This window comes from Thamnophis elegans, chromosome 9 (assembly GCF_009769535.1).
Source record: "Thamnophis elegans isolate rThaEle1 chromosome 9, rThaEle1.pri, whole genome shotgun sequence".
NCBI lineage: Eukaryota > Metazoa > Chordata > Lepidosauria > Squamata > Colubridae > Thamnophis > Thamnophis elegans.
In genome coordinates this window covers 7,591,926-7,615,446 of record NC_045549.1, presented here as the reverse complement: position 1 = coordinate 7,615,446, position 23,521 = coordinate 7,591,926, and the positions used below count along the sequence as shown (strand labels likewise).

The 23,521-nt window shown below is 45.5% G+C and overlaps 1 protein-coding gene across 1 annotated transcript in view; it reads left to right on the top strand.

The window, feature by feature from the left end:
- LOC116513296 (coiled-coil domain-containing protein 158-like) overlaps positions 1-21,700 on the top strand; it is a 50,478-nt gene extending 28,778 nt beyond the window's left edge. The window contains 9 exon segments of the mRNA XM_032224314.1: positions 327-419; positions 2,026-2,142; positions 2,549-2,683; positions 8,105-8,184; positions 10,649-10,767; positions 12,410-12,574; positions 13,631-13,654; positions 19,574-19,675; positions 21,509-21,700. Coding sequence (XP_032080205.1) covers positions 327-419; positions 2,026-2,142; positions 2,549-2,683; positions 8,105-8,184; positions 10,649-10,767; positions 12,410-12,574; positions 13,631-13,654; positions 19,574-19,675; positions 21,509-21,585 — 912 coding nt within the window. The 3' untranslated portion in view covers positions 21,586-21,700.
- The last annotated feature ends 1,821 nt before the right edge of the window (positions 21,701-23,521 follow it).

The window sequence follows — 23,521 nt, the reverse complement described above, 5'->3', positions numbered from 1 at the left end:
GAGCTCAGGCGGGCAAAAGAAAGCGCTTTAGACAGTGGGGTGTCGGGGGAGAGGACTGCCTCACCAGCCATAAACCTCACCGCACGTCACTGACCGCTATTAATGTTGCGGAATTGGTACAAGATGCGTAAATAAATGGGATTGGATTTGCCTTCTGTTTGAGAGAACTAGAAACCACAGAAGACATAGTTGGATTTCCCAAATAGAGTTCCTTGTTTCCTCAAAAAACTGTTCTAGACAACTGGAAACCGACTTAAATGTGACTGATAATACTGGACGTAATTCATGTCCCAAATAGTAAATAACTCCCTCCCGATTTTATCCAGGCATCTCTGCAGTTTGCGGAGTGTCAGTGCATCATTCAGCGGCAGGAACCAAGAAGTTATGCGCTACAAGCTTCAGACACATTAGACGTGAAAGTAAGTCTTCTGCTTCACCGATGCTTTCAAAAATATGTCACAACCTTTACAGATAGTCCTTGACTTAGAACAATTTGTTTAGCGATGTTTTGGGGTTACGACGGCACCAGGAAAAGTGACTTATGACCGTTTTCACACTTACGCCCTCCCCCTCCACGCGCAGCATCCCCATGATCATGTGATCAAACTTCAGAATGCTTGTCAGCTGATTCATATTTATGACGGTCACTCTCCCTCCCGCCTCCTGCCAAACCAGCAATTCAAAAGTGGGTGCAAATAGCTAGATGGGTACCACTTCAGAATGCCAACTTAACAGGGAGGTGAAAAGGGCGCCCAGCTGGGCATCCCCTGGGCAAGGATCATTATATCACTGGCTAATCCTTCCTTCCAATCCAGAAGTGCTTTGGTGCTCCCGACACAATATTGCACAAATACAGGAGCAATATGGCACTTATGTTGTATTTGTGCTGATAAATAAATAAAGGGAGACTAGTATAGATCTATTTCAAGCTATTTAGCTCTCATCAGCTAGCCATACCCTTACTGGGAATTCGAACCTGGGCTGCATTACATATAGGCAGATGTGTTAACCACTAAGCCACAAGGTTCTCCTCCTTTATAATATGGCACTTATTCAATATTTTGTGGTGGCGCAGTGGTTAGAATGCAGTATTGCAGGCTGACTCTGCCCATTGCCAGGAGTTTGATCTACCCTACCTTATCCTATCCTATGCTATAATGTAAGAGGGATGGCGCAGTGGTTAGAATGCAGTATTGCAGGTTAACTCTGCATTTCGACTGCCAGGAGTTCGATCCTGATCAGCTCAAGATTGACTCAGCCTTCCATCTTTCCGAGGTCAGTAAAATGAGGACCCGAATTGTTGGGCTGTAGAGCACCATGAAGCGATATATAAGTCTAAGTGCTATTCTTCCCAAGCACAAATTCCAGAAGGGATACCCAATAAGAACCTATTTTCCTCTTTAAATAAAACAACCAAATTAACCATTTCGCTTTATCTTCCTTTGCTGTGGAAATAATGTGTATTTCTATTTGCACCTAGTAATCTTTGTGAGCTGTCCCCATTTTTATTCACAAGATTTATTGTCTTCTTTCAAATCCTTTGGCCTTACTGAAAGAAAATATATATATATATATATATATATATATATATATATATATATATATATATATATATATATATATATATATATTGTGTTTTATTTTGTGCTGATAAATAAATAAAGGGAGACTAGTATAAAAAAAAATATTGGGTTTCTGTCGTGATGGACTCTTGTGACGAGCCGAATGACAGATGATGGAAGCAGTTAGCTTCCTCCCATAATTGGGGCTTACCAGGGGTTGTAAAATCTTGAGGCTGGAATGTGTTTATCGTGTACTGTGCTAGGAAGAGGTGGATGTCAATTCCCCTTTTCTTTTCTTTTTCTCTTCCCTCTTGTATCTCACACCCTATTCCCTCCCTTAATTTCTTACGTTCTTTTCTTCTTTGTATTTTATATAATAAAAATAATAATAATAATAATAATAATAATAATAAAGTCTTAAGTGCTGTTGCTATGGCTATTCATAAACATCTCCTCTCCCAAGGAGTTGCAGGGACCAGGATACACTGTGGGTTCCGCCTCACTGAAGCAGCGCTATTCATCCTTGCCTCACTCATCCAGCGCACCGTCGTGTCAAACGGTCGCAGGCCACATCTCTCATGTAAGTACTGTGTCTGCTCTGGACATGAAACATTCAGGGGTGGGATTCAAAAATGTTAGCAACGGTTCTCTGCCCAGTTGCTGGGTGGGCGTGGCTTCCCTCGAGCCTCTAGGAGGGTGAAAACGGCCTCCCCCAGGCCCCAGAGGAGCTCCGGAGCCTGGAAACGGGCTCATATCCAAACTTCTAGGAGGCTCGTTTTTTCACCCTCCCCAGGCTCCGGAAGCTTCCCTTGAGTTCTGGGAGGGTGAAAATGGCCTCCCCTGGGCTACGGAGGCCGGAAACGGGTCCATGAATCAATTAGGTCATCTTTCGGAAACCTGACACTAGTGCTTGAGGGAAGAGGGCCTTTGTACTTGCGTGTTTCACCGATCCTCACGAGTCTTTTCCACACCCATCTTTCGTACAGATGCCGTCCAAGCTTAAATACGCCAAGGAGGATCCGCTGCGCGATTTAAAACAACTCCTTCAAGAGCTGCGAAGTACCATCGATGAAATACCTTCTGCCATTCTCCCCACAGCAGAAAGTGACAGCGACCCTGACTGAGCACTACGCTGTAAGGATACGCAAAATATTGGTAACTTCTGTGTTTAGGATTCTCATTTTGGAAATGAATGGTCTATAGGCAAAGGGGGTATCCTTTGCCAAGGATAATCACAGACATCAATGGACATCTCACCTATGCTGAGTTTGTGTGAATCCATTGAGATTAAATTTTCCAAACTGAGCTCCGTCTGTCTTTACTTCCTGGACACACCCCATGTTGTCTTCTTAGCAACCAGTCGAAGGATGACTTGCCACTGTCTTCTCCTGGGATGTTTTTGCGGTTCACCGACAAAAGGGCGAACGACAAAACCGTGCCCGACTAAACTGCAGTGACAAAACCGCGTGTTCTAAAGCGCTCCGACGAATGAGCGCTGAATCGCGCCGACAACAGCGCGGCAACAGAAGCGTGCTGTAAAACTAAACCTAACCCTAAACCTAACCCTAAACGTAACGCTAAACCTAACACTAAACCTAACCCTAAATCTAACCCTAAACCTAACCCTAAACCTAACCTTAAATCTAACCCTAAACCTAAACATAACCCTAAACCTAACGCTAAACCTAACCCTAAACCTAACCCTAAATCTAACCCTAAACCTAACCCTAAATCTAACCCTAAACCTAACCCTAAACCTAACCCTAAACCTAACCCTAAATCTAACCCTAAACCTAACCCTTATCTTAACTTAAATCGCCCTTCTGCTGACGCGCTGTTGTCGACGCGTTAATGATGTCGCGGTTTTAGCAACACGGTTTAGTCGGGCGCGGTTTTGACGTTCGTCCTTTTGTCGGGTCACGGTTTTTGCAATGCCCTGGTATTGTTCATGGGCCTCTCAGCCAAGTACAGGTAGTCCTCGGCTTACAACAGTTCATTTAGTGACCGTTGAAAGTTACGGCACTGTGAAAAAGCGACCGATAACAATTTTTCATACTTATAACCGTTGCAGCATCCCTATAGTCATGTGATCGAAATTCAGATGCTTGGCAACTGGCTCATATTTATGACAGTTGCAGTGTCCCAAATGGTCATTTTTTTATGACCATCTGACAAGCAAAGTCGAGAGCCAAGGTGGCGCAGTGGTTAGAGTGGAGTACTGCAGGCTACTTCTGCTGACTACCTGCAATTTGGCAGTTCAAATCTCACCAGGCTCAAGGGTGACTCAGCCTTCCGTCCTTCCGAGGTGGGTCAAATGAGGACCCAGATTGTTGGGGGAGGCAAGAGACTGACTCTGTAACCGCTTAGAGAGGGCTGTAAAAGCACTAAGAAGCGGTATATAAGTCCAAGTGCTATTGCTAGTGCTAAAGTCAACAGGGGAATCAGATTCACTTAACACACCGTGTTACTAATTTAACAACTGCAGTGATTCACTTAACAAATATGGCCCAAGAAAGCCTCATAAAATGACCCCAAAGCCACTTAACAAATGACTCACTTAGCAACAGAAATCCGGGGCTCTGCTGTTGTCGCAAGTCGAGGACTGCCTGTATTAACCAGATCCAAGCTTGCATAACCTTTTGAGATAAAATCAAGATAGCTAGGTGTTACATCCTAGCTGGATGGGTGGGTGGGTGGATGGATGGATGGACGAACGGATGGATGAATGGAGAGAGAGAGGTATATTCACAAGCACACACACAAGGTTTAATAACCAAGATCTCCCTTTGAAGGAATTTTGGCATCAGTGCTGAGAAACTCTCGATCTACTTTCCACGCGGAACAGAAATCTGGCTAGGTGAAGACATAGTGCGATCCAATATAGGAGAAATTCATATCATCATACGGGCGATAAGGGTGGTTTCATGGAACAGTTTGTTTAAAACTTCTCAGATGAGTAATAGCAGACCACGGACTAGGGCAGGATTATTCAACCTTGGCAACTTTAAGACCTGTGGACTTCAACTCCCAGAATTCCCATGATGGCTGGGAATTCTAGGGGATGAAGACCACAAGCTTCCAAGGTTGGACACCCCTGGAATAGAATAGGAGGTTGAATTTATATTTTCCATTATGCTGTGCCGGAAGCCATAGCACTGAATTCAGAGACACCACCCAGAAGGTCAAGCTAAACCGACAAAAGAGGCAAATTCGGCTACCTGTGCATATATTACAGGTGTTCTTCTGCTCCTGTTGACAAGGGGTTTTGTGTTTCTGTTTTTATAGCGGTGGGAAGTCAATTCAACCTATTATTTGCCTTTTGTCTACGTGCTACAGGTGCTACTGGTCCTGGCTATTCAGTTTTTTTCCCCTCTTGCAGCAATAATTGAGGAAGGATCTTTTTATTAATTTGTAATATGCCATCTTCTCTGTATCGTTCCAATTTAGTACATATGTGTTGCCGAAGCAAGCACAATATTTTATAATATAAAATACAAGATTCCAAAAGAAAATAATAGGAAAAATAAGGGAGGGAAAAGTGTAGGAAAAGCGGGGGGGGGGGGGGAGACACAAAGAAAAGGTGGAGTGGAGTGGAATAGAATAGAATAGGGAGTGGAATGGAATGGAATAGAATAGAATAGAATAGGGAGTGGAGTGGAATAGAATAGAATAGAATAGAATAGGGAGTGGAATGGAATGGAATATAATAGAATAGACTAGGGAGTGGAATGGAATAGAATAGAATAGGGAGTGGAATAGAATAGAATAGAATAGGGAGTGGAATGGAATAGAATAGAATAGGGAGTGGATAGAATAGAATAGAATAGGGAGTGGAATGGAATAGAATAGAATAGAATAGAGAGTGGAGTGGAGTGGAATAGAACTAGAATAGAATAGGGAGTGGAATGGAATAGAATAGAATAGGGAGTGAATAGAATAGAATAGAATAGGGAGTGGAATGGAATAGAATAGAATAGAATAGAGAGTGGAGTGGAGTGGAATAGAATAGAATAGAATAGGGAGGGAATGGAATAGAATAGAATAGGGAGTGGAATGGATAGAATAGAATAGGGAGTGGAATGGAATAGAATCGATAGGAGTGGAATAGAATAGAATAGAATAGGGAGGGAATGGAATAGAAGATAGGGAGTGAATAGAATAGATAGAATAGGAGGAATAGAATAGAATAGAATAGGAGTGGAAATAGAATAGAATAGGGAGTAGAATAGAATAGATAGAGGTGGAATGGAATAGAACAGAATTGAATAGAATAGGGAGTGGAGTGGAACGGAACGGAACGGAATGGAACAGAATAGAACAGAACAGAACAGAATAGAATAGAGCTGGAAGGAACCTTGGAGGTCTTCTAGTCCATCCTCCTTCTCAAGCAGGAGAACCTGTACATCTCAGACAAGTGACCATCCAGTCTCTTCTTAAAAACCTCCAGTGATGGAGCGCCCACCTTTTCTGAAGGCAAAGCTTTTCCACTGGTTAATAACTTTAGAAAAAGAAGAACACTGTCACTTCGTGGGCATGGATCACCTCCCCATCTGCCCCCATCTCCTTGGAAAATTTGAGATGTGGCCAAGCCTGTTGTTCGACGCACGTGTCTCTCCTCGCCCATCTCTATGCCATGCAAAGAAGAATACGGTGATTGGCTGGTGGGCTTTGTCCCACTATTGGACAAGTTGGTGGAAGGGAAATAAAAGCCAAGGGAGTCCTCCCATCACTTTCCTTCACTTGACCCGCTTTATGCCAGTCTCGTTTTCTGCTAACCGACATATTGTTACACTTGCTCTAATGAAGCTGCCACTCAGCCATGTTTCCTTTCCCAATCAGGAATCCCACTTTGCATAAGACTGTTAATGACTACCCCAAAAACTGTGTAAATAATATGATGTATTACATGGTGTCTGCATTTTTACTGCCCCCATTCAGAGAATTTCCTAGCAGAGAAAACATGGGCAGAAGAACATATGACCCCTGCAGGGTGAGGCTCTGAAATTTTGACCTGGAAGATCAAAATATTCTAATTGAGCCCGATGGGAGAAAATGTGCGGGTTTTTTTTTTCTATTGTTATTATTTCTAGCACTGCGTAAAGGGACACAGTGGCTCAGGGCTAAGACGCTGAGCTCGTCGATCAGAAAGGTCGGTGGTTCGAATCCCTAGTGCCCGCATAATGGAGTGAGCGCCCGTTCCTTGTCCCAGCTTCTGCCAACCTAGCAGTTCGAAAGCTCGTTAAAAAATACAAATAGAAAAGTAGGAACCACCTTTGGTGGGAAGGTACAGCGTTCTGTGCACCTTTGGCATTGAGTCATGCCGGCCACATGACCACGGAGACGTCTTCGGACAGCGCTGGCTCTTTGGCTTTGAAACAGAGATGAGCACCGCCCCCTAGAGTCAGGAACGACTAGCACATATGTGCGAGGGGAATCTTTGCCTTTACCTTTTACAACAGCATATTTTTAATGTATTTTAGGGGGTATTCAAACACCTGTGAACATTCGTGACCTATCCAGAATGCAGTTAGGGAGACAATTAAAAGAAACATTCTCTTTAGCCTTCCCTTGTCCCAGGTTAAGATTACAGTTACGGATACTGTGGTTTCCTTGGTGCTCTCTGAGCATGATGGTTTTCTTGCAAACATTTCATTACCTAAAAACTCAGCTAGCCCTGATGATGTTACTAGCTGGGTAATAAAACGTCTGAAAGAAAGCCACCAAGTTCAGAGAGCACCTGGGACCCCACAGTTCAACCTTGAGCTTTGAATGTTCTTGTGTCGCCGTTATAGAGACATCCAGGTGTGGGTTTCGGCAGCCACTACTGCCAGTTCAGTTGTGGGCACGCTGCGTGCATGCTTGATGCACACTATGCACGCATGCACAGTACAATAAAAATTTCTGCGCATGCGCAGAACCAAAAAACAAGATGGCAATGCCGATGGCGCCAACCGGAGAACAGGTTCATGGGCATGGTAGACTTGGGTCACTGGCGGTTCCAGCGACCCAGGCCACCAAACCCACTACCGGTTCGGCTGAACTGGGCCAAACCAGTAGGAAACCACCACTGAATACATCTCACGCTTTTTCTAAGATAGCAGAATTTCTCCCACAATGAAAGGAAAGCTTGTTCCAGAAATGTTCCCCCGAAATGATGCATTTTAAAGAAGCATCATTCCCCAGGCAAAGACAAAAAATTCTAAAATTCTCCACCACTGTTTTATTCTAAATGGAAAATTCAGAAATCCTTTTTTTCCCTATTACTAGCTGATGGGTTGGAAGCAACATCTCGTTGTGCAGTGCTTTTAGCATCTGGTCCCCGCTGGTTCAAGAAATAATTAGGAAAGGAAACTGTCTTGGTTAAGGACATTCTAAGCAAGATTCTTTCAGAAACTGGCTTGGCTTGGTTCAGATTTTTTTTTTTTAACAAAAAAAAACATGAACATCCTCATTTTCTTCAAAGGAAGCTTCTTTGATTGCTTTGTCGTCATTATCGTACATTGATTTCATCAATAATCAACCTTCTTTGATGGCTTTCACAGAGTTCTGTCTCTCGATACAGGGAGTCTGCGGTCAGAGACTTACCTTCAGAGGTGACCAGGGGGCAAGAAGCATACAGCAGGTGAGAAGCGATGCTTGATTTGGTCCTTTGACATGGCAAAGGCATCGCCTTGTCCTTAAGGGTAGAATGGCTACCTCGTTGTTGGGAGAAACGTCCATCTGTGTCAGTTCCAAGTCGGGGAGAAAGGCCCTGGAAACAAAATGGAGGCTGGAGGCTGATTGGAAAGAGGGTGCTGTCAGGTTTCCAAAAAAAATGCCCTAATTGATTCATTGAGTCACGAGCCAAATTCAAAAGAAAACCAGTCATTTATTAGAAGATTTATTTTGGCAAGGCCTTTTCGCAGTCAGATCTTAGCCTTATTTGAATTGTAGCTGAACTTATCCCTGTCCTTCCCTCCCCTCAATCTGTGTCATAAATCACGTTCTCCAATGAAGTGCACCTTTCCCAAGTCTGCTGCGGTAATCTGAGATCCGACTTTAGCCGAAAGTATGCCTAGAATGTGCTCCCCACCTTTCCCTCACCATGGCAACTTTAGGAGTTGATAGATGCATTTCCTGATGAAGCAGAACACCCAAGCATGTGTGATTCTGGGCAGCTGACCACATGGGATTGAGAGTGGGAGGGTATTTATATCTTCTCTTGGGTATAGAATTTGCCCTTGAGCTTCCTGTTCCTGTGCAAGACATGTATTCTATTGGCTTTTGTCAGATTCCCATGCGGTCGTGTTTGTCTGAGCTAAGTTTGTTGAAGTTTGGAGGGTGATGCAATGCCCTTATGAGATGCAATGCAGTCGGCTCTGTGTCTCCTGCTAGATTATCCTATGGTATCATGTCTTAATCCCATCCTATTTTGTGAATAGGATGGCCCCAGTCTTTCTAATGGGCACCGAAATATCTCCTGGGGGCAGGGAGCTGGGACTGAATTTCTGTCTCCCTTAATATTTCTCTTTTAGGGGAAACATCAAATTCTGCCCTTTTTAATATTTCCCCAAACTATTTCATTCTTCTAGGAGAGGGGTGGTTGCTAACTTTGTACACTGTGGAATGGGACGTCCAGCTTCCAAATCTTCCAGGGAGTCCTCCTAACCACCCCAGTCCTCCATAACCCACAATGTTAAGCATTTGTGTGGACCTCTGGAGGAAGAAGAGAAACCATTGTCTGTTCCATTTACGGAACCAAGTCTGTCTACCAAACTACATCCTTGCATTCTGCTTTAATAAGATCTTCAGTTTTCAAATATTTCAGATAGAAAAGATCGCTTCGTGTTGTTTTCCCAACAGAGACAGAAGTGGGCTTCTCTATGATTAAGCTTAGGGCACCAAGCTGCAAACTAGGAGACTGGGAGTTCTAATTCTGCCTTAAGCATGATAGCATCTCTCTTAGTCCAACTCACTTCAGAGAGTTATCTTTGTAGGGAAAATAGGAGGAAGAAAGAATATTAGACATATTTTCTTCCTTATTTATAAAAATAATAATGGTAGATATAAATTTATCAGCATAAATGCACACAAATGTAACAAAGACAACATTAAAAATAATGGCTTTCTGTCTGGATGGTCTCCTGGGGTGAGCCGATAGACAGAGAAAGGAAGCAGTATGCTTCCTCCCATATTTGGGCATACCAGGGGTTGTGACACAATACATACCTATTTCCCTGCTTAGCTGATAAAGGAGGAGAGCCTGTGGTTCAGTGGCTAACACAACTGCCTAATATGTAATACACACAGATTCTGTGTAATACTGTATTAATATGTAATATAGCACAGGTTCAAATCCCAGTAAGGTTGTGGCTAGCTGATGAGAGCTAAATAGCTTGAAATAGATCTATACTAGTCTCCCTTTATTTATTTATCAGCACAAATGCAATAGATAGATAGATAGATAGATAGATAGATAGATAGATAGATAGATAGAGAGAGAGAGAGAGAGAGAGAGAGAGAGAGAGAGAGAGGAGAGAGAGAGAGAGACAGACAGACAGACAGACAGACAGACAGAAAGATAGACAGAGAAATGGATGGATGGATGGATGGATGGATGGATGGATGGAATGGATGGATGGATGCATGCCTTGGGCCCAAAATTAATGTCGCTAAGCAGGACAGTTAAGTTAGTTTGTCCCCCTTTTACAACCTTTCCTGCCACCGTTGTTAAGTGAATCACTTCAGTTGTTAAATTAACAACACGGTGGTTAAGCGAATCCGGCTTCCTCCTTAACTTTCCTTGTCTGAAGGTCTCCAAAGGGGCCAGATGACCCCGGGGACCCTACAACGGTCATAAATATGAGGCAGCCGCCAAGCATCTGCTTTTGACCAGGGGTTCTTCGGGATTCTGCGGCGGTCGTAAGTGTGAAAAATGGTCACAAGCTACTTTTTTTCCCCAGTGCCGTTGTAACTTCATATGGTTGTAAGTTGAGGACTGCCTGCAATTATTCTTTTGTTGATAATGGCAGGCTGTATTCCTCATCTTTAGGTGGCTCTTGAGTAACAGAGAGACAACGTGGCTTTATTTTTTGTTTTATTCACAGGGATGCCTTAACCTACATACTGCAGATCTTGAAGGTCAAGAATCGGCTTTCCCTTTTACATCCAGTGGTGAGCTTCCCCTTGGACATTAAACGAGGAAACCAGAGATGGTATTCAGCCAGTTCGGACCAGTTCACCAAACTGGTAGTGGAAATCGCAGGTGGGAACTTGGAGGTTGCATCCTTTTAGAGGGTAGCTGAAGCCCTTGGAGGTTTCTCTGTGTCCTCAGGGTCACCTGAGTAGCACTACTCAGTGCTAAGAGCACCACTCAGGTGACCCTGAGGACAGAGATAAACCTCCAAGTGGCCTCAACGACCCTCTAAAAGGATGCAAAGGACCAGCTGTCTGCAAGGAGTATAAATCCATCTTTCCCCACCATCCAGTCAGAGCTAGCAATAGCAATGGCAGTTAGACTTATATACCGCTTCATAGGGCTTTCAGCCCTCTCTAAGCGGTTTACAGAGTCAACCTATTGCCCCCAACAATCCGGGTCCTCATTTTTCCCTACCTCGGAGGGATGGAAGGCTGAGTCAACCTTGAGCCGGTGAGATTTGAACAGCCAAACTGCAGAACTGCAGTCAGCTGCAAGTAGCCTGCAGTGCTGCACTCTAGCCACTGCGCCACCTCGGCTGAAGAAACTTCCTGGAGGAGAAGCGAGACGTCTTCAAAGAAAGTCTAGTCGTCTCCTGAAAAGCACCTTTGGGATAACCATGAGATGGATGACTGCGAATCTCCGCAGGCATTGTCTTACGGAAGTACAATATCAGCATGGGAAGTGGTGGTTTACATTTGTAAAGAAAAAAATGGCAAAAAAAACACCACCTTGGGGGTCTCTTGAAACGCCCCCTTTTAGAATAGAATAGAATAGAATAGAATAAAAGAGTTGGACGGGACCTTGGAGGTCTTCTAGTCCAATCCCCTGCTTAGGCAGGAAACCCTACACCACTTCAGTCAAATGGTTAGAATAGAATAGAATAGAATAGAATAGAATAGAATAGAATAGAATGGAATGGAATGGAATGGAATAGAATGGAATAGAATGGAATAGAATGGAATAGAATGGAATAGAATGGAATAGAATAACAGAATTGGAAGGAACCTTGGAGGTCTTCTAGTCCAACCCCCGGCTCAGGCAGGAAACCCTACACCACTTCAGACAGTTAGAATAGAATAGAATAGAATAGAATAGCAGACTTGGAAGGTACCTTGGAGGTTTCTAGTCCAACCCCCGGCTCAGACAGGAAACCCTACACCACTTCAGACAAATGATTAGAATAGAATAGAATAGAATAGAATAGAATAGAATAGAATAGAATAACAGAATTAGAAGGGACCTTAGAGGTCTTTTAGTCCAACCCTCTGCCTAGGCAGGAAACCCTACACAACTTCAGACAAAGTTAATAGAATAGAATAGAATAGAATAGAATAACAGAATTGGAAGGGACCTTGGAGGTCTTCTAGTCCAACGCCCTGCCTAGGCAGGAAACCCTATACCACTTCAGACAAAATTAGAATAGAATAGAATAGAATAGAATAGAATAGAATAGAATAACATCTATTCTACATCCAACATCTTCTTAAAGACTTCCAGTGTTGGAACATTCACAAGTTCTGGAGGCAATTTCTGTTCCACTGATGAATTGTTCTCACTGTCAGGAAATTTCTCCCCAGTTCTAAGTTGCTTCCCTCCCGGTTGCTTTTAACGCCCATTGTCTTTGCTTCCTGTAGTGTCCCAACTCTCCGCTCGCTATACCTCCTCTAAGAAACCTCTTTTGAGGACCGATACAAAGATAGGTCTCCTGTGCACTCCTTGCTAACGGCTCCTTTGGATGACCTTAAGGCGGCTCCTGCCCCTTGCTTCGAACGACGGTCCAGTCTGAAGAAGAACAGCTCCCCCCCAGAAGTCACAACTACGACCACCAGTCGAAGTAAGCGTGCAAAGTAATCACAAAGAGTCTTTATGGACACAATTCAGTTCTTCCTGAGTAAGACCGTGAGCGCCCCCGACAATACTCGTATGGGCATGTGGGCACCGACCCTTGACATGGCCCGGTGGCAATTAGGCCACAGCCCACATGTTGGGGACCCCTGATCAAGTGGGACTAAGAAGAAGGGACTTCTCTGTGGTGGCTCCCTCCTTGTAGAATATCTACCCTGCGGAAATAAGATTGGCCCATGCTGTGATGCTCTTTCAAAAGACTCTATGGTTTTGTTCAACAGGCCTGGGGAGGCCAGAGTGATATAGAGCCCATCAAGTGGTTTGATTTGATTGTTGTTTCGGGTGGATAAGAAATTCAGGGAGTTGAAGTCCACAAATTAAAAGCTGCCAATTTTTTTAAAAGACCTGGTTTACACAGTGATGAAATTCAATTTTCTTTTACTACTGGTTCTATGGGTGTGGCTTGGTGGGCACAGCAGGGGAAAGATACTGCAAAATCTCCATTCCTTCTCCACTCCAGGGGAAGGATTCTGCAAAACCTCCATTCCTTCTCCACTCCAGGGGAAGGATACTGTAAAATCTTCATTTCCACCCTAGTCTGGGGCCAGCCAGAGATGGTATTTGCCAATTCTCCGAACTACTCAAAATTTCCACTACTGGTTCTCCAGAACCTGTCAGAACCTGCTGAATTTCACCCCTGGGTTTATACCAGAGGTGGTATTCAGCAGGTTCTGGAGAACCAGTAGCGGAAATTTTGAGTATTTCGGAGAACCGATAAATACCACCTCTGGCTGGCCCCACCCCCATCTCTTCTCTGCTTCCCGAGTCCCAACTGATTGGGAGGGAATGGGGATTTTGCAGTATCCTTCCCCTGCCACGCCCACCAAGCCACACCCACCAAGCCATGCTCACAGAACCGATAGTAAAAAAAAATGAATTCCACCATGCGTAATAATTCATAGAGGGAGTTTTTTGTGCTGTGGATAAGGGTTTTTTCCTGTCAATGGAAACATGACATGGTGTTTTTCTTCTTCTTTCCAAACAGGTGTTTCTTTCAGCACCTCTGCTTGTAAGTATATTCCTATTTTTTTTCACCCAACTTCCCACTGCATTGCTGGTGACTGATAAAGCTGTTTCAGTACTGAAAAATTGGCATGCGTTCCCTTTCCGATGCCCAGAAATAATGAGAAAATAAATATTGTATACTCCAGGTTGGCACGACACAACAAGTCAAACAAAATATACCTAGTTCTGGACTTACAAACTACAGTTAGGGTGGCTTTCTGCCAGTTCACAAAACCTGCGTGCAACATGTGCTATATGTGCCAGATGTGCACTGTTCCTGTAAATTGTTCTGTGCGCACGTGGCATGACAAAACCGTGCTCAACTAAGCCGCGCCCGATTAAACCGCGTCGCTGATGTCATCAACAGGGCGACAACAGCCAGCACGGAGGAAAGAAGGGCGCTTTAAATAGCGCTTTGAAGCAAGCCGATTCAACTTAAGGTAAGGTTAGTTTAGAGTTAGGTTTAGGGTTAGGTTTAGGGTTAGGTTTAGGGTTAGGTTTAGGGTTAGGGTTAGGGTTAGGTTTAGGGTTAGGGTTAGGGTAGGGTTTAGGGTTAGGTTTAGGTTTAGGTTTAGGGTTAGGTTAAGGGTTAGGGTTAGGGTTAGGTTAAGGGTTAGGGTTAGGTTTAGGGTTAGGTAAGGGTTAGGATTAGGGTTAGGGTTAGGTTAAGGGTAGGTTTAGGGTTAGGTTTAGGGTTAGGTTTAGGATTAGGTTAGGGGGTTAGGTTTAGGTTTAGGGGTTAATTTTAGGTTAGCGTTTACAGCGTGCTTCTGTCTCCGCGCTGTTGTCGCTCTGTTGATGACGTCAGCTACGCGGTTTCGTCGAGCGCGCTTTAGTCGAACGTGGTTTTGTGGTGGAACCCTGCGCGCATGCACAGAACAATTTACAGTTAACTGCGTACGCACGGTCACTAAAATTCAAAATGGCGGCGCCCAAGCGGCAGCAAGGGAACCAATTCCGAGGCGTGTCAGGCCTGGGTCACAGCCGGTTCTGCATCCAAGCCTGAATTCCACTACCGGTTCAAATGAACTGGGCCGAACCGGGAGCAACCCACCTCTTGACTACAGTTGTGACCCACAATTTCTGTTGCTCAGTGAGACAGCTGTTAAGTGAGTTTTGCCCCATTTTAGATCCTTTGTTGTTAAGTGAATCACTGCAACTGTTAAGTGAGTAACAAGGTTGTTAAGTGGCTTCCCCGCAAAAGGGATCTTGTGACCCTGGGGCACTGCGACCGTCATAAATACGAGGCAGCTGCCAAGCATCTGAATTTGATCAGGTAGTCCTCGATTTACAACAAGTTCATGTGCCGACTAAAGTTAGAGCAGCCCTGAGTTGACTCACGGCCATTTTTCACAGTTATGACCGTTGCCGCATCCCCAGGGTCATGTGATCAAAATTCCGATGCTTGGCAACTGGTTCACATCTATGGCCTTTTCCTGTGTCCCCTGCGTCACGTCATCCACTTTTGCGACCGTCTCACAAGCAAAATCAATGGGGAAGCCAGATTCACTTAGCAACCTGGGTGAATTAACTTCTCAGCTGCAGTAGTTCCCTTAACAACCATGGGGAGAAGTTGTAAAATGGGGCAAAAAAACTCACTGAACAAATGTTTCTCTTCCCAACAGAGATTTGGGGCTCAACTGTGGCCGTAAACTGAGGACCACCTGGACTCGTAATCTGCATTTTGCCTTGACGCGAAGTGTAAACTCATTCTGAAATTCAATCCCTCTTCTCCAATGAGGGGGATATTTTATGGTTAATGTGATCGTCTTTTTATTTTATTTTCCCTCCACAAATAAAACATTTCAGGGATTTGGGCTCAATTATCCCTGAAAGTTAACCAGATATCTTTATTCTGTTCCTAAAGATTAGGGATTAGGATAACAGCTGAAAGGGAGGGGAAACCATCCAGGGGATTGCCAGCTAAACTCCACTTCTTCTAACATTCATTTCGCTCGAGAAATTTCTCCTCTTGACGTAGGCTCCTTTGATGGATCCAGGGATCATCAGGTTCTGATCTTCAGTTAAACAGATCCCTGACGTTGATGGAATAAATCCTTTTTCATTTAATGACAGAGACAGATTTCAGAAACAGGACTACAGTCACTTTTATGTGATGCAGTCAGAGCTCTTGCATCACAATTAGGAACCTGTGAGTTTGCTCCTAGGGAGAGGCAGATATTTCTCTCTCTGGGCATCCTGAGAATATATCTGCTAAATGAAACTCCGCACTGGCGACAGAATGGGCATCCGGCCAGTAAACGCTCAGCTCCACTCAGTTGCCCCAAACTCCACCCTGTAAGGCAGTGGGTCTCAACCAGAGGTGGGATTCAGCAGGTTCTGACCAGTTCTGGAGAACCGGTAGCAGAAATTTGAGTAGTTTAGAGAAGCGATAAATACCACCTCTGGCTGGCCCCGCCCCATCTATTCTCTGCCTCCCGAGTCCCAGCTGATAGGGAGGAAATGGGGATTTTCCACTGGAGTGGGGAGGGAATGGAGATTTTGCAGTATCCTTCCCCTGCCACGCCCACCAAGCCACGCCCACAGAACCGGTAGTAAAAAAATTTGAATCCCACCACTGGTCTCAACCTTCCTAATGCCCGTGACCCTTAATACAGTTCCTCATGTTGTGGTGACCATAAAATTATTTATGTTTTCTGTATTTTTTTGAAAAATAGGTGTTTTCCTATGGTCTTAGGCGACCCCTCTGAAAGGGTCGTTCGACCCCCAAAGGGATCCTGACCCACAGGCTGAGAACCACTGCCATAATAGCAATAGCAATAGCAGTTAGACTTATATACCGCTTCATAGGGCTTTTAGCCCTCTCTAAGCGGTTTACAGAGTCAGCATATCGCCCCCAACAACAATCCGGGTCCTCATTTTACCTACCTCGGAAGGATGGAAGGCTGAGTCAACCCTGAGCCAGTGAGATTTGAACAGCTGAACTGCAGATCTGCAGTCAGCTGAAGTAGCCTGCCGTGCTGCATTTGACCACTGCGCCACCTCGGCTCTAAGGGGATATGGGATTATTAAAAGAGGGTGATCACTATAGCCACAAAGTCAAATGGGGGGGGGGGGAATGTTAGTAACCCGGCCAGACACCGTACCCGTTCTATCCCGGATGCCGCCATCTTTATTTTCTGTTCTGCACATGCGCAGAACAATCTTCATTGAAAAAAATGTAAATTTCCCCCCTTTTTTTAATGGTGTGCACATGCCAGTCCCAGAGAGGTCTCAGAGATGGGCCGTTTTTCGCAAAAACGGATGCGTTTTTGCCTTCCCCCAGCCTCCAGAAGCACTCTGCAGGCTTCAGCAGGGCTGGGGGAAAGGAAAAAATGCTCTCATTTTTGCGAAAAACCGGCGAAGAATGGGGCATTTTTTGCAAAAACGGAGGCAGGAGGGGAGAGACTGTCTAATTGTTTTGTCATGCAATTGATTCATTTCATGAAAGGGATTTGGTCCTGGGAAATTTTAACATGTCCATTGGCTCCCTCCCCTTTCATGCAGATCTGATCCTTTGCGGCCGTCCCGTGTTCCATCGGGTTCAAACTGAAAATATTTCGTGTACCTTCATGTAGCCCTAGTTGTTTTGCCTATGTTCTTTGGTAAAAGAAGAAGCAATGCAAATTTGAGTACAATGATAAGGGGAGCTTTGGCTACACCGGTGATACACATTCTGTCTACACCACTGTTTTTCTCAACCTCTGCCGCTTGAAGATGGGTGGACTTCAACTCCCAGAATTCTGGGAGTTGAAGTCCACCCATCTTCAAGCAGCCAAGCTTGATCTGCATAAAAGAATCAAAACAGAGCTCGAAGGGACCTTGGAGGTCTTCTAGTCCAGCCCCTGCTCAAGTAGGAGACCCTGTGCCATTTCAGACATCTGGCTGTCCAGTCTCTTCTTAAAACCTCCAGGGATGAAACCCCCACAATGACGGACAGATGGACAGAGACAAACATCGCTGTTTTTTACCTTGCCTTCTTCTCCCTTAGCGGATCACATGAAGCGGGCTCAGTCCTTAAAGGGGCAGTGGAAACGCTCACACTTCTTTTTCATGGAAGGAGCCATGCATTTAGATAGTCCTCGGTTTACAACCCACCCGTTTAGAGACCTTTCAAAATTACAATGGCAGTCGTCTGGGGAAAAAAATGATTTAGGACTGGTCTTCGTGCTTACAACCATGGTAAGCATTCCCACGGTCAAAACCCAGCCGCTATCTATGATGGTTGCGGCACCCCGGAGTCCCACGATCTCCGTTTGCAGCTTTCCCAGCGGCTTTCGACAAGCAAAGTCGATGGAGGAAGCCGGATCGCTTAAGGACTGTGTGATCCACTTAACGCCTGCAGTGATTCGCTTGACACTTACTCGCTTAACTGTGAACGACAGTTCCCAACAACTTTGGCAAAAAAAAAGGGGGGGGGAAGTAAAATTAGGTGTGGTTCGCTTAACAACCGCCTCGTTTAGCAGTAGCAATTCTGATTCTTATTGCGGTCATAAATTGGGGATTATGGATTCGGAATCCATGAATTTTGTTTCGTGAGCAATAGCAATAGCAGTTAGACTTATATACCGCTTTCATAGGGCTTTCAGCCCTTTCTAAGCGGTTACAGAGTCAGCATATCGCCCCAACAATCCGGGTCCTCATTTCACCCACCTCGGAAGGATGGAAGGCTGAGTCAACCTTGAGCCGGTGAGATTAGAACCGCCGAACAGCAGAACTGCAGTCAGCTGAAGTGGCCTGCAGTACTGCACCCTAACCACTGCGCCACCTTGGCTCTGCGAGCAGCTCTGCCAGTCCCGTCAATCTAGTTTGGCTCTGAAGCAATCGCGACTTTGTAAATGATAATGTAATGTTGTAGGTCAGAGATGTCAAACTGATCCTGCCCGCGAGGGTGCTTAGATCTGGGCCACAGGGCCAGTCTGGAAATATCAAAGGACCGGCCCCTGGTGCTTCTGTTGGCCAAAGCAGGGCACGGGGGGACCTTTTGTAGCCCCCCGCAGCCCATTTTCGACCTCCACATCTTCCTGCAGCACTCTGCTGGCCCAAAATGGACCACGGGAGGGTCTTGCACAGTCCCCCCTGCATCGTATTTTGGCCAGCAGGGTGCTGCAGGAAGCTGTAGAGGTCGAAAATGGGCTGCAGGGGGGCTGCAAACGGTCCATCCCGTCTCTCTGCTGCCCCCCTCCACACACACACCTGGCTGGCCCATGGAGAACTTCAATGCTGATCCAGCCCTCGAAGGACACCCAGTTTGACACAGAGGTGAGTTTCGCATAATTTTACCACCGATTCGCCACACACCGGAACTGTGAGCGTGCGGGCAGCCTTCCACTCATGCGCTTTTGCTCGTGCGCACGGCTTGCACGCACACGGGCGACTTAGAAACGTGGCTAAATAGGACAACATAGTGCCGTGGCGGGTGGATGGGCCCACCCGCAGGTCACCGTTTCCGGTTTGCCTGAACCGGTCCGAACTGGCTGAATACCATCCCTGGTTTGACACCCCTGTGGTAGATCAACCCAACTGCCATTGAGCAGTGTTGATAACATGTTTCTCATAATACACTGAACTGTATGAGCTGACTGGTGCCTTTTCCTTTATCGCTGGCAGTCTGCCTCCGGATCAGGGGTGAAATCCAGCAGGTTCGGACAGGTTCTGGAGAACCGGTAGCGGAAATTTGAGTAATTCGGTGAACCAGCAAATACCACTTCTGGCTGGCCCCAGAGTGGGGTGGAAATGGAGATTTTGCAGTATCCTTCCCCTGCCACACCCACCAAGCCACGCCCACCAAGCCATGCCCACCAAGCCACACCACGCCCACCAAACCACGCCCACAGAACCGGTAGTAAAAAAAATTGAATGCATGTACTTTTATATATATATATCTGCGATAGTTTACATGACTGGCTATTTTAATCCCTAGCGATTCAAACGGGGGAATCCAGTGAAAACGCTTGCAGGAAATTACAGAATAAGATGGAGAATCTACAAAACCTCGTGGAAACCATGCAGTTGAAAAACCAAGGTAGGGTCGTTTTGGGCTTTGTCCTTGCACATTTACGATGTTGTGAGGTCCTTTTGATATTGTGATGCTGGAAATCGCCTTGAGGAGTTTAGAAACGTCTTGATTGGCTTCGTGAGAAAAGATAAATGGAAATTGCGCCATTTTCTGGAGAATTCCTTCTGCAGCAGCTTTCACTAGACACAATTACCCCGTGCGGAAGGCTGGCCCTAATTAATACAGGTAGTCAGTGGTGGGTTTCAAAATTTTTAGAACCTCTCTGTAGGTGTGGCCTGCTTTGTGGGAGTGGCTTGCTGGTCATGCGACTGGGTGGGTGTGGCCAACTTGTAAAAATGTGGTGAAACTCACTTCACAACGCTCTTGCTTAGCAACCAAAATGTTGCTCAGAAACCCTGGCATTGAAGTGTGCAAGTATTAAAGCTGTCAAGTTACAAGACCCTTGCACCCCTAACCCTTTAGAAAAAAACCCCAGGGGTGTTCAAAGTTGACAGCTTTAAGACTTGTGGATTTCAACTCCCAGAATTCCTCCTCTCGCTCTTCATCTTGATGACGTGCGGACGGGCTGGGGGAGGGAGCTGGAACCGGTTCAAAATGGTACACTTGATTTGTGGAACCTCTTCTATAGAAGAGGTTAGAACTGGTAGGAACCCACCCCTGCAGGTAGTCCTCGACTTATAACCATTAGTTTAGTGTCCGTTTGGATTTACAACAGCACTGAGAACAGTGACTTAAGTCCGTTTTTCACACTTAGATGATTGCAGCATTCCCATAGTCACAGGATCAAAATTCGGATGCTTGGCAACGGATTCATATTTATGACGGTTGCAATGTCCCAGGATCTTGTGATCCCCTTTTGCGACCTTCTGACAAACACGATCAATGGAGAAGCCAGATTCACTTAACAACTGTGTTACATTGCGGGCCGGTCCTTTGTCACTTCCAGGGCAGCCCGTGGGCCAATTCTAAGCGGCCCGTGGGCCAGATCCTCCCCCAGGGCCCTTGAGTTTGACATCCCTGATTTAAAGCATCTTACAAGCTCATCGTGCAAATGCACGACACAGCTATCAAAACGTCAGCGTATCACCTGGCAAAATTCAATCAACAGTTCTGGTGTTACAAATATTAAAGCATGGTGCCAGGTGTGCTCAGGTGTCTGTAACCCCCTTATTGCTCGAGTCCCCTGCTGCTTCCTGAAAAAAAAGCACGTTTTTAAAAGCTTTCTGAATGTTAAAGGGAGGAAAGTTAGTTCTTACATCTGGAAGAAGGATGCTCTGGATGAGAGGAGATCCTGCAGAGGGGTCTCACCTTTTACTTTTATTTATCTATATGTATCCCCCCCCCCTTTTATTATTTTTACAAATAACTCAAGGTGGTGAACACACCTAATACTTCTTTTTCCACCTATTTTTGTAACAACAATTGTGAAATGAGTAGGGCTAAGAGAAAGAGACTGGCCCAAAGGTCACCCAGCCGGCTTTCATGCCTAAGGCAGGACTAGAACTCACAGTCTCCTGGTAATTGGCCCAAAGTCACTCAATTGGCTTTCATGCCTGAGGCGGGACTAGAACTCACAGTCTCCTGGAAATTGGCCCAAAGTCACTCAATTGGCTTTCATGCCTGAGGCGGGACTAGAATTCCCAGTCTCCTATTGATTGGCCCAAAGTCACTCATTTGGCTTTCATGCCTGAGGCGGGACTAGAACACACACACTCCTGGTTTGTAACCTGGTTCCTTAACCACCCCAGGAGCCATTTTTACAGAACCCGCGACGCAAAAGAGATGCCATTTGTCTTCCAGACCAATGTGGTGTAAACCACCCTGTCCCTTTCTTTCTAGCAATGTCCACTATGATCAGATGTCAGGAAAAGAAAATAGAGCAAGCCAAGGAGAAAGAGAAGAAGCTCTCCAAATGAATACACGGGCACGGTTTTCAACCCCTTAAAAAGAGGTATCCAGATTGCATCTCGCCGAGTAGAATGTATTTTAAGCCTCCAATTCTTGTTAATAATAAAAGTTGACATAGTTTTGTAATCTGTCCTTTGGCTTAGGAAAAAAAAAAGCAGACCAAGGCTGTCAACATCTCTATGACAGGAAATATCCCAAAGATCCTGAGAGAATCCACCCTGTGCCAGTATGCACTTTTATTATTTCAGGAATTCCCAGTTTGGCTCAAATGCATCGGCTCTGAAAGGCAGGACCTGATCAGTGGCCAGATTCCAGCAGGTGCAGTGATCCAGTTTAGCAGAGTGCCCTGTGCGGTGAAGAGGCAGATACTCTGGGTTGTCATTCCATTCTGTTCTGATAACGTTCTGACCGAGGCTTCCCCCAAAACGCACGAAGCAGATTCCTGGTCCCGACAAAACCCCTTTTATTAAACTCATGTGAATTCCTCTCATTCACATTCAGCCAAGGCTTTGGCAAACAGTCTTTCAAAGGTGAATTTATGACCGCAGACCTTATCTAGCTTAGAAAGCTGCCATGTAAATATTTTCCAAATGAGGTGCTGTGCAAGGAAAGGCTGGGCACAGAGTCTCTTGAGATTCACGGACAGATCTTCACACTCCTGAAACAAAACGAACGAACGAATTGTTTCCTGCAAAAGCCCACTCCCCTTTCGCTCCTCTTTTATTTGGGAGGGGCCATTCACTGTCCATCTGTGGCTTTATTCTCAAGTCGACCCCGATTTCTTTGCTGTTCTTTTCTTCTGGCAGCTCTGCGCAAGCCTGGGAATAGGCTCCAGCTGTTCCTCTGCCTCACTGCTGTCTTGCTCCCCTCTCTGCCTCCGACACAGAGTCCTCGTCAGAGCTTTCCCCAGACTCAGGACTGGCCCATGTTCCTCCCCAACCTCCTCATTGTCTGACTCTGCTGCCAGCTCCACTAGCTACTGGCGGGCCACGACACCCTCCTGTGAGGTTGCAATATCACACGAGTTGCCATTCAGGGAAGCAAACAGCAGCACAAACTGCCTTTGAGGAGCCATTGGCAATCATTGTAGTGTCAGTGAGGTAACGGCGCACAGCTCTTTACTTTGCTGTTGTGCAAAACTCACAACTGGTGTGACACAACTCTGCAGTCCTAGGTTACATTAACACGGATATTTTCAAAATCTCGTAAAGGCATAGCACCTCTTGCAATGCTGAGATCACATTTGGAATACTGTATCCAGTTCTGGTCACCACAATACGACAGAGATTTATTTATTTATTTATTTATTATTAATTAGACTTATATACCGCTTCATAGGGCTTTCAGCCCTCTCTAAGCGGTTTACAGATTTTTTTAGCAAATTGAGTCAGCAACTTGCCCCCACAGTCTGGGTCCTCATTTCACCCACCTCGGAAGGATGGAAAGCTGAGTCGACCTTGAGCCGGTGAGATTTGAACCGCTGAACTGCAGATCGCAGTCAGCTGAAGTGGCCTGCAGTACTGCACCCTAACCACTGCGCCACCTCGGCTCTTGGAGCCGTGGTGGGATTCACTTACTTTCCCTACAGGTTCGCAAATGTGAGCACGACCTCCCACAATTCCTCAGCCAGCCGGAGCAGATGGGTCCTGCCTTGACAACTTTTAAGACTTGTGGCCTGAGAGTTGAAGTCCACAAGTCTTAGAGTGGCCAGATTTGGAGTCCCCTGTTCTATGTTGTGGATAGAATAGAATAATAGAGTTGGAAGGGACCTTGGAGGTCTTCTAGTCCAACCCCCTGCCTAGGCAGGAACCCCTATACCGTTCCAGACAAATGGCTATCCAACATCTTCTTAAAGACTTCCAGTGTTGGGGCATTCACAACTTCTGGAGGCAAGTTGTTCCACTGATTAATTTTTACAGAAATAACATAAAATTGCAAGGAAGA